At 39.3% G+C, this 13,924-nt stretch overlaps 1 protein-coding gene across 1 annotated transcript in view; it reads left to right on the forward strand.

Annotated features, from left to right (window-relative positions):
* The window catches only part of stk32c (serine/threonine kinase 32C), an 80,099-nt gene that overhangs the window by 16,535 nt on the left and 49,640 nt on the right, over nucleotides 1-13,924 (forward strand). Inside the window, exon 2 of the mRNA XM_086164686.1 lies at nucleotides 11,392-11,447. Within this exon, the coding sequence (XP_086020812.1) occupies nucleotides 11,392-11,447 (56 nt within the window). The remainder of the gene's footprint in view (nucleotides 1-11,391; nucleotides 11,448-13,924) is intronic.

Genomic DNA, 13,924 nt, shown 5'->3' on the forward strand with positions numbered 1-13,924 from the left:
ATGCATAACTTTGAAAGCTGTTGGATTTGATTGGTCAGGAACCCAAGTTGAAGATAATGAAGTCACCACGGATCGAAATGAAAAGGCTGGCATTAGGGCGGCCAAACAAAACCACGACAGGTTATTCGTGTTTGGCCCATCGCCTGATGGAAAAGTAAAGACGGCATGAACTTATCAGGTATTTAAGGTATGATATATTGATCTTGATTATTATTATATCAGCTTACCTATATGCTGGCTGCTAATCTGTGAAAAACGATATAAGCAGATAACATTCTCATGCTCTAGTTCGGCTAATTGTTGCTTAGTTAGTAAAGTGGTTGTCCTTCCAATTGGAAAATTGTGGTGGTTTTGTCCGCATGTCAAAATGTCCTTGGGTAAAATAGGCCACCATTGGTGTGTGTGTGTGTGTGTGTGTGTGTGTGTGTGTGCGCGCGAGTGAAAGGGTGATTGTGATCTAGTATAAAGCGCTTTGGAACCGCAGGGTCATTAAAGCGGGATATAAGGGGGACCATTTACGATTAAATTCATTCATTTATTTTTCGTGAAATTACAACTGCCGTACAGATAGGAGACAGAGGGTCGATACTATTTAAAAAATGCTGATAGCAATAGATATTTTTGTGAAATAAAGTAAAATATCAGTGAAGTTCTACATTGTAGACAAAATTTAAAGCATTCCCAAAATCAAACAGCCAAGTTGTATTTATTCATAAAACAAGCATAATACAACAACAGATGATCACAGCGCCGTGTGATCAGCGTGAAAAGAAGCGTAAAAGATACTCAAAGACACAACAAAACAATTAATGGATTGGTTTAGACCTAAAAGCAGCAATCATAGTGAAATAAGCAAAGGATAATGTCTTGCTTGTTTAAAGACGCAATTCATATGCAGGTGATGTCTGAGCCTGTCTGAAATGCTCAACTTCATACTGAATTTGGGGAAAATTTGATTTCCTTGTTTCTGCCCATCAACTCTTACATTTACATAACAAGCCTACATAACCTAGACACGACCAAAACCCTGGCAGTTATATCGGGAAAACTCCCCATCAGAACGGTCATTAGAATTGAAAAAGCCTCTTGGATTAGGGGCGAAACGTAGTCCAACTTCCACGACAAGAAGATTTTGACAAGAATAGTAGGTAAAACAAATATAGGCAGGTTGAAAACTCGGATGTCCAAATCAAAAGTATGTTAAAGGTGAAACATGAAAACCCAAAACAGGACGAGAAAGATTCGCAGGGTTCTGTTTTTTCCCTCTCAGCCCAAGACTTAGAGACGGCAACAAAATGAGCCTGGTGATCCACGGCTCCATCGTATTAAGTGGTATCGCATAGATCAATGTGCTAAAGCTCCACCGGCATCAGAGGTATTAAGTTGCCCCCCCATTAGGATAGTGCTTCGCCTCCTTCACAGCCCTAGGTAGCAACTAGGCCCAGCTTGATACATCAATATCAGGGGGAACAGTGGAACAGTATCTCCTGTCCAGGTTATTGATCATGCGGTGAACTCCTCATGGTAGTTATGGCGTCTTTGGAGTGAAAATGTCGGCGGTTCTAGCGGTGAGAGAGATGTTGTGGGCGGTGTTTAGACGTGCGAGTGCTTAATCTGCTACTCTCTTGTAGGTTGTTTTCATTAAATCCAACCGGAGCGGTGATTTTCTCTAATAGATAACTGGAAAATGTGCAGTTTTTTTTTTTTTTTCAGGGGGAAATCAGACGAAGATGCATCTCATTGCCCTCGAAATTACAGTCCACGAAGGACACTCCATCAGATGAATGTTTTTTTGTTTTTTTTTTTTCCGCTCGTATTGGTAAGGCACTCAGGGAAATGCATTCATTCAAACCAGTTAATATTGATTGGCATGGGATTTGTTTTGAGACCATGAATAAGAATTAAATTTTTACTTAATGGCACCGAGGGGGTTGGGGGGTAGCCGTATCTGGTATTAAAGATGCACTTGGGTATTGTGGTTCTTTTTTTTTTTTTCTTTCTTACATGATCCTCACCCATTGAAATAGGTCGCTTGAGAGCCATCTTAAAAATGTGAGAAATTAAATGCACGCTTCTGCTTGAGGATTTTTAGCCTGTTCGAGAACCAAACAGACCGCACCGGGGAAATAATAATCGGAAAAATTAAATTGTTATAAAAGCAGTTTTCTCCCCCTCTATTTTATCTCTGGATGGGCTGCGTCGTCGAGCATGTTGTGGGTTTCTGAACAACGAATCGCAGTTTCTTAAACTGCAGGTGCTTGAGCCTGATTTGAACTGAGAACTCGTCATCAGCATCTGCACTCTCGATAAACTTGCCACCTCCCCTTTCCCTGGCGCAGCCTCCTTTTGTGCCGGGAGCCGTGATGATAATTAATAAAGAGTGTCTCATGAAAATTAAATCATCTCAGGATTCATAATTAATGGAAAAAATGTGACGATAAAAACTTTGCACCACCGACCGGCAGAGCTGGCCCTAACCAATGTGGCGCTCCAGGCGAGATTTTATACAGTGCGTCTCGTAGTCAAATAGCATTTTTTTGTCTTTAATTTGGAATATGTCGCTGCTTTTATTTTAATATTCACATGCTTAACAAATGACAAATAATTGCAAAAGGTGAGGTACCAATCAGCCAATCAGTCTTATTTGTTATTATAATTTGTAGCGATATCGTTCTGGGATTGCATAGATTTGAATCAACATCAGCTTTTCCATTTCAAGAGTTAACAGTAATAAATTGTTTTAATATAATTACGTCGAAGGGGATTTTTTCCGAAATTTTAGGTGCCTCCCCGGAGGCCAGGGCTTGCTTAGGATTAGCCAATATTGCTGAATTGGCCAGCTGGCTCTGCGTTCTTGATTTATTTTTCAAAACCTTCACTTCAGGTGTGAAGATTAACATCCGTCTTATCTTCTATCCGCTGTTCTTAGGAGAGCAGTTTTGTAATATTATCTCAGTTTTTCCTGTCTCTCTCACGCCAAATCTTTCCTGTTCTGTATTTCTCAGGGTATAATTAGCCCGATTAATGATCCCGTTGGATAATTTATTTTTCCAGGGGTTTGAATGTTTGATCACTCGTAGCCGTCCCTCTTTCCTCGCCTACTGCATTACAGTGGCTTTTATGAATCGCAGTTGTCGGAGAATAAGCTGAGCTCTCTGTCACATTGCGAGGAGCACCTTTATGATACAAATGTTGAGGTTATTGAGTTGTTTTCTTGCTGTGGTAAATACTGAAATATGCAACTGAGGAGAAAAAAGTTTAGAATACATCCATCTACCGCATCGACTCTTCTTGGCAGATTAGGAATTGAGAATACATCATGCTATTTTCGTGATTACTAAATAATCAATTTGTCAGGCAGAATGCCAGTAGTCACTTCTTCTAGCTAATTCAGATGAGAAGTTTTTTTTTCTGAATAATAAATGGAAAATCATAAAGTCTCATACTGTTGATCAAATAATGAGAGGGGGGTGTTCCCTGGCTCCATTTTGGAAAGCATAGTTATTTAATCAAAATTAATCATAGACATTCAACACATTGATTTCCATTCAATAATCTATGATTATGACTGATAATCATCAGAGCCTGTGCGGATATTGTCTTGAAATACACTCAGAAATAATCAGGAGTTCCCTGTCGAGAAAGTCAGTGAGGAAGGAAGCTTTACAAATGATTGTAAATCATCTTGACTGGAAATAAATTACAGGTGAAGTAGAAGAACGGCCACCCCCAAATTCACTTTCAGTTCCCATGCTTTGATAAATGTTGAGCCGATAATAGCTAGTTTTTATCATAAGGAGGGAATTTAATTATGAGGACACGCAGAGGAGCAAGTGCAACCAACCATTTTTGCTTTGAGGATTTTAATCATCTGATGAACCCTGTCTGTTTTTGTAATTTATTTTTATTTATTTATCTCATTTCTTATATTGCTTTTATTTCCCACTATAGACAATGCTGTGTTGCACCCTCCTGGTTAGTTTTCCAGTCGAATCCGTACGAAATAATTACGGTTGCGGTATGAGCCTGTTGATGTGAATCCCAACGCTGGTCAAAAAAAACAACTTTAAAATCGGGCTTCGTAGCAAGGAAAAAAAAATAATGAAGGAAAAATCCAGTACAATACTGTGTGTGTGTTATATGAAGTTCTTTGGCGTAATTATGATAAGCGTGATCCACATTGTCTCTTCATGTTAGACATTTGAGTTGATATGATATCTCTCCACCTCCCCATCTGGTGTCTGTTCTCCTCTGACTCGCCTCGCATGAAGAACAACAGCACACCTACTCACCTGGACAACATCCAGCTCAGTTCACACGTGGGCTCAGTAGGACATCACACACACTTTGTACTTGCGAGCCGTGGGGCAAAGTCTGCTTAATGTCTGATCCGACTGATTCGGCATCGTCACGTAAATGCCGAGCTAACGTCTTGCTTCGCATCAGGTTCGCCTCGCATGTGTGACAGGGCTTTAATACTTTGCATGCCCCTTGGCGTTGGCTCTGAAACAAAAATTGGCTCATCCACAAGATTCAATCACCCAAAGATGACCCCTCTAAAGTACGCTCAGCAAATGATATCGGTGTGTCAGCAGTTTCCAGACACCCGAATAGTGTTGGATTATTCAAAGTCTCCATAGTCGCAATGTCTTAAGGGGTTGTAAGTCCTTTGCTGATATTCTGCTGCGGTCAATCTATTTGAAAGTGTGATCGGGCAGCTCTCAGGTTAATCAATCAGGATCAGAAACTGGCTGATCAGCATCAGTAGAGACCATCATTTCATGTCCCGGCGTGGTTCGGTTTCACCGTGAATGAAAAATCCACGGCGCTTGCACTTTGTACGCTCCTATCCGTTTTTAAAGTGTTTTTTTTTTTCTCAGTCGGAGTCTTGTGATCGGTGTTAGCCGCTTGAATCATCCTCGAAGAAGACATTGGAGTAATTGCTCCCGATGCTGTGACATCAGTTTCATACTATTCGTGTGCGATTGTCGGAACGTGTGAATGTCGTAAAAGCTCTTTCAGTGGACAGTTGAAGCGAAGCATTTTATAGAGGTCTCCCATTTGCTGTGTGTGAGGTGGATGCTACTTGATAGTGACTCATTTTGAGATTCCCTTTTTGTTTATTTTCCTTTAATATCTCCAATTAATCTTCCCTACGGTTCTTCGAAAAAAAAAAAAAATCACAATTAATTGATGATTGATTGAAGTATTTGGGCTTCAGAAATGACTGAAATGGATACATTTCTAGTACAGATACCGCTTTCTATCCACTATGTGCTCTCTGGTTTTTCTTCAATGCCACTTGACTGCGAAATAACACAACTACACGTTGATTTAAAGTAATTTGAAGACTCCGCTGAATGTTTCTTGGAGCCCCCTCTCGCTCCCCCCCATTGTTTATTGGAGTTTAACCCACCAATAACCAGTCTTCTTTCATCATGTGGAAGCGCATGCTACTCTGAACGCCTTCAAAACAAAAGAATTGAAGCGGAGGAAAAATAGGGCTGCAGCTCAATGGCCACTTATCATCTAGTTGCTGTTTAGCATTCCGGCAGATAAGTAGACGAAACTACCCGCTATAGAAGTTTAAGCCATTAACAGCCCGACTCTGCAGGTCAGTTTGTCTGGTTAAGCAGCTCGGTTGGGATTCAAGTCAGCGCTAGACTAATTTGGCACGAAAGAAAACGCTACCAGCTCCCATGCGTTCCTTTCTCCCGGCAGGTGAGCCGGCCTGACATACAGGGGAAAAGACGCTCTCTGAAAGACCGAGCTAATTACCGCCTTAGCACAAAGCCTGAATCACAATTTACGAAAGCGCAGAAACGCTGGATCGGGGATCGGTGATCGCTGCGTAAAAAGAACAGTTGAAATTTACGGTTCATTTCCATCTGTCATGTCCAATCTTGCTCAGAGTCTTCGATTGCTTAACTTTCTCACTCCTGATATTAATAAATTGACATCATCCAGCACACCGAGCATGACAGTTGGATGAGTGCAGGCTTACTTTCAAAAAGTTCTGTCAAGGCCTTTCCCAAATGTCAAGCTGTCTGATGATGAAGTCAGCATTGAAATGATCATTTTATGAAGGAAAAAAAAAAAGCAGAAAAATGGGACAGATGATAGAACCAGATTCAAGGATTAGGACAGTTTATTGTCATGTGCACAGTAAGGAAAAGTGTTCCCTGTACGATTACATTTTTCCTTTGCTGTCCGCAGTAAAGCCAGATAGTTTGACAGGATGGTAATACGTAGAAGAGACACGGGTAAATTAGCTCGGACAAAACAATAAATAAATAAGCACAATAAGGAAAGTGAATGAAAAATATAGCGGGATTGATAATTGCACCATTTCACCATTTCCAATGGTGTAAATGATCGGATTCCTTCATGTCTAATCGACAATTTTTTATTTTGATCAACGTTGTACAATAGCAACAAGTTGGCGTCTACTGTACAATAATCATAATTTGTTGACAGTTGTTCAGTGACAAATATTTCACAACTGCTGTACTATTACAACAAGTTGGCTATCGTTATAAAATGGCATTGAGTTGGTGTATGTTGTACAATGATGACAATTCTATTCAGAGGAAAATTAAATGTGAAAATTGAGATGCATACAGTGGAATACTAATTTGATGTGCAAATTGAGAGAGTACAAAAATGTAAAAAGTCGAGTCCAGCTTTAATGTGGAAAATGACGAAGTGTTCAGGAATGTAAACAGTTAGGTAAAGCACTGGATGTGCCAAATGAACAGTGCAAGAGAGGTGAACACTCAAAGTGAATAAGTCGGGTAGAACGAGTGGCTTGATCTCTATGATCACATCTACAGTGTTCAACTGTGATAGATATCCATGAAAACAAATCTCAAACACGCCTGAGCAAATCAAGTGTACAGACTTCACCCAAAGCAGGTACTTTGTAACAGGATCTTTCTGAAGTTTCAGACGACTCAACAAATTTAAGCTAAGTTCGATGCTGTAAAACATGAAGACTCATCATGCAATCTATCCTCTGCAAAGGAAGCTGCTGATTCCACGAACCAACAATCCTTATTTGATTCCTCACTAATACCTCATGGAAGCCAATGTTCATGGTATGGCTTCTCTTTTTGTCATCACCAGGGTGCAGCCGGAGCCACTGCTATATGAGAGGATTAGCTACCTATGAAAGGATGAGCACGGAGAACCCACACTTGGTGGCTCCCACACACACACACACACACACACACACACTGGCTCCAAGACCACACCTTAAGTGGCTTTGTGGGGAAGCACGTGGTGCTAAAAGACCAGGGGGGTCACAGGCTCTCCTACCAGGCTCTTTTTTTCTTCAGTGATCACTACATCAACACAGGGGGGCCAACAGATCAGAATACCGCTTAACATTTTGAGTGGGTTAGCTTCAGGCCTGCATTGCTAACATCTTCCAGCACACACACACACACACACACACACACACACACTGGGCAAGACAGACTGCAGATCGTGATTTTATCTGACGAGAATTAAATAAAGATGTTTACATCTGAATTCATTTGTTATTCAGATGTGACTGATTTTGATGTTTTAATCATAAGAACATACAAACCTTGTATCTAAGAATACAGATTAGGATGGTAATTCTGGGGACTTTAGATCTCGAAGGTGCTTGTGTACAGCAAATGTTCGGATGGTTTCAGCGAAATTGTACGTTGTCACTACTTCGATATCAGTACTTTTCTGTCCTCCTCTCTCCTGCTGTGTTTGGGTTCCAGGAGTTTTGAACCTCTTAGAGCCTCTTAATAATGTTGCCCTAGTTTTCAATACCTTCTGGAAATTGCGATCAGCAACAAAATGGCGTTTGCTCATGTTGACAATGTAGTGTTGTTTATTAATTCATTCAAAGAAGCAACTGAAACCCTCTTCTGTTGCCCATCTTCACATCTGTGTGCTACCTGCTTACTTAAAGTGTTGGCTTCAATCACCAACTCCTGGCGCATAACCAAAACCAAGCATGTGTGACAAAATATTGTGAATTATATTTACTATGTCCACTAAGACACACTGGAAGTAGTCTGCATGTTTTGATGCGGTGCTACACGTAACATGAGAGGCAAAAAGTTGATGGTTTTGTGGCTGTTTCTTTTTAATAGACATGTTTAATGCAAAGCCAAATCACCAAATCCTGAAATCTTTCAATTTTTCAGCATTGTAAATGTATCAAATGTTCCCTTTTCTATTCTTTATCAGTGGCTGTAAGAAAGTGTATTTATTAATGAAAGTCAACACACTAAGTCATTTTGAGTATTTTCTTTTTTTTAATGTAAATTCATTTTTGACCCTTTGAATCACAAGGTCCGATCACGCTAATTTAAATAATATGTTTTAACTTCAATACTTATGTTCATGCTGATTTTCCAAAACACATCTTTATCTCCCATGAAGTAGATTAACTCAAGAAGAAATAAATTTTAAAAAATCAAAAAGCTTCTCTTTTCATATTTTTTTTCTCACAAGTTTTTGTGTGGTAAATTAAAAATCTGCAAAACAAAACAGGTTAATGGAAAAACATCTCCTGTGTGTTTATGATCTAGCAAACACAGTTTTTCATCCCAAAAGTCTCTTGGCTCAACAACCATCAAACTGGCTTTGAGAGTTTAGACTTTTAGAACAGGAAATTTCAGGATCTCAAGGTCTTCTCAGTTTCTTTTGTCGTACATTAATGTAGTTGCTGAGATTACTTTCATCGATATTTGTTTCTACTTTGTAACACAACAACTGTTCTTCCAGATCCTCCAAAAGTTATCAGTCCCTTCCGGTCTGCATTTCTGTCTTAAGTCTGTTCATTTCCTGTTGTGGCCATAATATAGCCGAAAGGAAAAGAAGAACAGTATCTAAAACATCTTTTATAGGTCATGAAAGATTTGGTTCATAATTCATCCAATTGTTTATCAGGATAGGGTTCTTCATTTGAGAAACGCGTGCTCTAGCATTTTCATTTCCTGCTGTAACTGTATTGGATTATTGATCCAGAGCATCTTTAATAACTCTTAAAAATGCAGTGATGGATCTTATGAGCAAAGACATATTAATGCAAGCAGGAGGGCGGGGATGGCAGATATCCATGTACGCCACGGGCAACTTATCAGATTCTGTTTTATTTTTTTTGAAATCTGGTCCATCCTGGGTCAATGGTTGTGCTGCTTCCTGCCTTTGTGCACGTTCCCAGCCATTCATCGTGCCTGCCATTGTCCGGTCAGTTCCTCGGTCATTGTCCTCCCCGCCCCCTCTCCTCGGGAAACCCAATCAATCCTCATGTTCTGGCGCCCGTCTCTCTTATCATTTGTTTTTTTTTTTTTTTCTACAGTACTGTCTCAGAAAATTAGAATATTGTGATAAAGTTCTTTATCTTCTGTCATGCAATTAAAAAAAAAAAAAAAAAAATTTTTCATGATATTCTAATATTTTTTGAGATAGGATTTTTGAGTTTTATTAAGATGTAAGCCATAATCAGCAATATTAAAATAATAAAAGACTTGCAATATTTCAGTTGTAATGAATCCAGAATGTATGCCTTTTGTAATAGCATTACAGAAGATAAAGAACTTTATCACAATATTCTAATGTTCTGAGACAGTCCTGTATGTATTGGTGTAATCAGTATGGTCTGTTTGAATATTAAATAAATGAATGAAAAAAAATAAAATAAAAAATCTTCATTTTAATCTGCAGTTGGATTCGTCTGATGTGACTCATAGTGTCATCGAAATAAATCAATAGCATTCTTGCTTGAAAATACTGTCATATATTATGAATTGCTTGTATTTTCTGTCGTAAGAAGCACAGTCTGCAGACTGTGTAAGACAAACACAATGGCAAACGCTTATACTTTAAAATAATAATGGATTTTGAGAAGGACTACATGTACGAAAATGTAAATGCAATGCTGGGGAACTGTCTTTACAGTTCCGCATTGTTATTACTCACTTGATTTTGGAAACAAGAGATTACTTCATTGTCCCATATAACAGACATACTTTTGATGGTAGATTTACGTGATCCATTGCGCATGCATCATCACCAGGGTTTGGTCCTTTTATTCACAATACGACCTCCGCTAGCATACAAACGGTTAACCAACCACCGTTCCTCTCGTGATTCGTATCAAGATCAATATTACAAAGCACTGCTAAATCATTCACAACTGCATCCACTGAATGCAATGTGCAAAAAAAATCCAATATACCAAAATGAAATTATAGACAAAGATAAGAAAAGAACAGCGGTTGAAGCCCAGCCAGTGTTTTTCCCTGTGGAAAACAAACTCTATCTGGTATTTGAGGTCTGACTTTACTAGATAAGCTAAAATAACAAGCTAACTGGTTCAGCCATTGCATTTGTGAATAACTTTGATATATTGCAGCAAAACATTGTTGTGAATATTCTATAATATCAACGCATCCAGTGAAGGACTAAGAGATTAAATGAATTCAAATAAAATTTCTCCTTCCCACAACTACTAGACCAAGATAACCAAGATTTTTAAAGTAACGGCAGTTTGGAACTGCCAGTTTACCACTGTGTCCCGGCATCGTTTTTTCTGAAATAGCATCTAGACGCTAGAAAGGAAAGGACCCTATTAGCTTGAGATTTGAAAGTTGGATTCTTTCCCATTCTTGCCTGATATATGACATACATTTCTCATCATATTGATTTCCCAATTTGTTCATCTGGCATCCAATTAAATAAACAGTATTTACATTTCAGCAGAGATGGTGCCAGTTGCCTCCACCATCGGCAATTTCACTCTCTCATACTATCATGGGTGGGTTCTCCAGTTTAAAAAAAGTAAAGAACACAATATCCATGATGTCCGAGAATAATCAAAAATGTGGACTTGTACTAGAGCAGCAAAGTTTCCCCCATTTGACATGACTCCTATCTATTTAATGCAGTTTTGCTATCGGTTGGATGTCTTATGGAGCCTCTGAAAGCTCTAAAAATCTCATGTTTCAGAGCTGCGGGGTGGAGATGCTGCTTTTCAGTTTTATAGAACCGTGTTACAATCATAAAGTTAAGGCAATAACATTTTTATTGTTTAGGCTTTGTGAGTCAAAACAATTTTTTTGCTTTAATTTAATTTAATTTAATTTAATATGAGTTAGGACACTGGCCTTGAACAAAAAAAAAAAACACAATCATGTGTCTTTATTCGCACTCAGTCCAAAATTGAAAGATAAAACCCAGGGAATTTTGCAGAACAAATTGAAGTTTAATGTTACTGTGTTATTGTTTCTGTCACTTTCACTATATGTGGCAGTCCTTGTGTAATATATCCTATACACTCGTGTGGAATGCAGGTAAATGGATGCTCACAGATTCTCTCTTCCTTTTTTTTTTCCTTCGCAGTGAACTTTGACCACTTCCAAATATTACGAGCCATCGGGAAGGGGAGCTTTGGAAAGGTAATGTAACCTCTATTTTTGTTGTGTATTTTGCACCCTCAATTACCCGCCAGTCCTTATCTCTGCCAAAGTTTCAGAGTAGGCCAGATTGCATTTCAGTTCTCATTATCTCACGGCGCTTTAACCGGGAGATAATTTTTCTATTTCAGTATTACAAATAAAAGTAACTTAGAAGAGAACCAATTCACTTTGTATCCCTTGCCCAGGCAACCTGTTGGGAATGTGACCCCACATTTAATTACAGAGCTGCACAGTGTTTAGGCTGATTGTGCCCGATAGCGGGGAGGAGGAAAACTCTGTTTGCGTGTGTGCATGTGTGTGTGTGTGTGAGTGACATTTTGCATAGTGAAACCAAATAACTGCAATTCTTTCAACCTTGTCTCAGGTCCTATCATCATCTTATGTTGCCACTTTTGATAAAACAGACAGTGACTATTGGACTTGAAGGGCATTTTAGTTATCATTAATTTGTGTTGGGACTGAGCGCCTGTGTGAGATCTCGCTAATGAATTCAGGCCAAGACGTGAGCGCGTGCTGGCGAAACTGGGCTCGAGAGACTCGAGCAATTTATCTTAATTTTTAAAACCGAAATATCCTGGCTATTATTTCTTCATTGTTCTTATATCAGTGTGCGCCTTTGCAACGTCTCCCCGCTTTGAGCTTGTCAAACAAAAAAAAAAATCAAGTACCTCTGATATCTTTAAAGGGATTGCCCAATGCTGAATACATTACCATGTGAATTTATGTTAATTTTACGAATTGCTTTGTTTCGCCAAGCTGTTACCACTTCCGTTTTGATGCTGAAGGGAATCTGCAATACGTCTGGACCACACTCAGCAAGGGAAGCTGGGTCGCCCCAATGTTTGACCGTGTCATAGTCTCCCTTTTTTTTAAAAACTAATACAGGAAACATGAATACATTTTAATTTGGTGGATTTAAATTTAAACAGCAGACACACGGCTGCTTAAAGGAAGATATAGTCTAAGCTGTAAAAGTCTTTTCATATGCCAAGTTTGCTTCCCACATCTTTGAGCAGCGATTTGGCTCTTATGCCATATTTCTAATGGGGGCCTTACACACACATGCATATTCGGGCTTGACACACACACACGTGCGCATGTGCGTGCCCAAATTCTCCCTCTGTCAGTCAGATGCTGGCTGGGATGTGTGGATAGTTTGTCCTTGTCGGAGGTCATCTTGTCTACGTCTTCCGCTCCGCCATGGCCTCGCTCCATGTTCCCGCTGTTTCTCAACACTTGACAGTGAAAATATTCAGCTTCCCTGCAGAACACACTAATGCCTTGTGTGTGTGTGTGTGTGTGTGTGTGTGTGTGTGTGTGTGTGTGTGTGTGTGTGTGTGTGTCTGTCCCCGAGGTGTATACATGTATGGAGGTGTGAAACAGTGTTCCTAGGCTGTTCTCATCAGCACCCTTGAAGACCAGAAGGGTGGTGCTGTGGGAGTAGAGAAGGAAAAATTGCCCTCCAAAACTAATCTGCAAAAATGCCTGACCTTGATTTTATTGTCATTTTCCTTTTTCTACTACTATTTTAACAGCAAATTTAGAGTTTAAAGTGGAGCATGAAATATTCTTGTCTTTAAATGTTATAAGGGAACAGCCCCGGTTCCTAGTAAGGGGTGTGGGTGTTAAGATGAAAGGCTATATTGGGAGGTCTAGTTGGCATTAGGTTGACGCAATTATGCAAAATAATATCATAAATAATTGCTAATTAATGACTGAATTAAATATGCAGTTGAAGAAAAAATAAACGTTTTGGTATTTGGCAAAAGCTCATTGATGACGAAGTATAACACATCCCTATAACTAAGTATAGCTGATATGCCTCTAACTTAATCATTTGAATAATGGAAAAAAAAAGACCGCAATCTGTACTTTCCATACTTGGATCAAATCCTACACTCCTTAATGAGAGTCAAATTACCAGCCATTCTTTTCAGGAACTAGTATAAAGAATTTGTGATGCCCACGGTGATCTAAGAAACTATTAAATTGTGTTTGAACAGGCCCTTGTGGAAATGAATCTGCTTTTGCTTAATTTTAAATGTTGATGGTTTTTTGCGACTATTTTCTCCAGGCTGAAGCCTGTGCATTTTCACATTTGCTGTTTTACATGTAGCAACCATGTTTGTACTCACCGTGGTCACTTTTTAACACTTTTCCCACATGGAAAAATTGCGCGGGACTTTCACATTCCTGTATTTGCTTAATTGTATTCTATCCGATTGACCGACTCATTTGTCGACACCCGCTGCAACATCGATACATATCGACTGCCCCATACTGCTTTTATTGGGCACATTGAGAGACACTCACCACATTGATCGACTCAACCACCGTTTGTCTTTTGCAACCTGCAGCCGTTGTTTCTGTTTCAGAGGTAATGCTCTTCCTGTAACCCGAAATGCTGGGTTCATGTTACCTTGCTGCGCAAAAGTTTCATTAAGACCTAACCCTAA

The sequence above is a fragment of the Fistularia commersonii genome, chromosome 2 (assembly GCF_037954325.1).
Source record: "Fistularia commersonii isolate RoL2024-O1a breed Wild chromosome 2, RoL_Fcom_v1.0, whole genome shotgun sequence".
In the NCBI taxonomy this organism is placed as follows: Eukaryota; Metazoa; Chordata; class Actinopteri; order Syngnathiformes; family Fistulariidae; genus Fistularia; species Fistularia commersonii.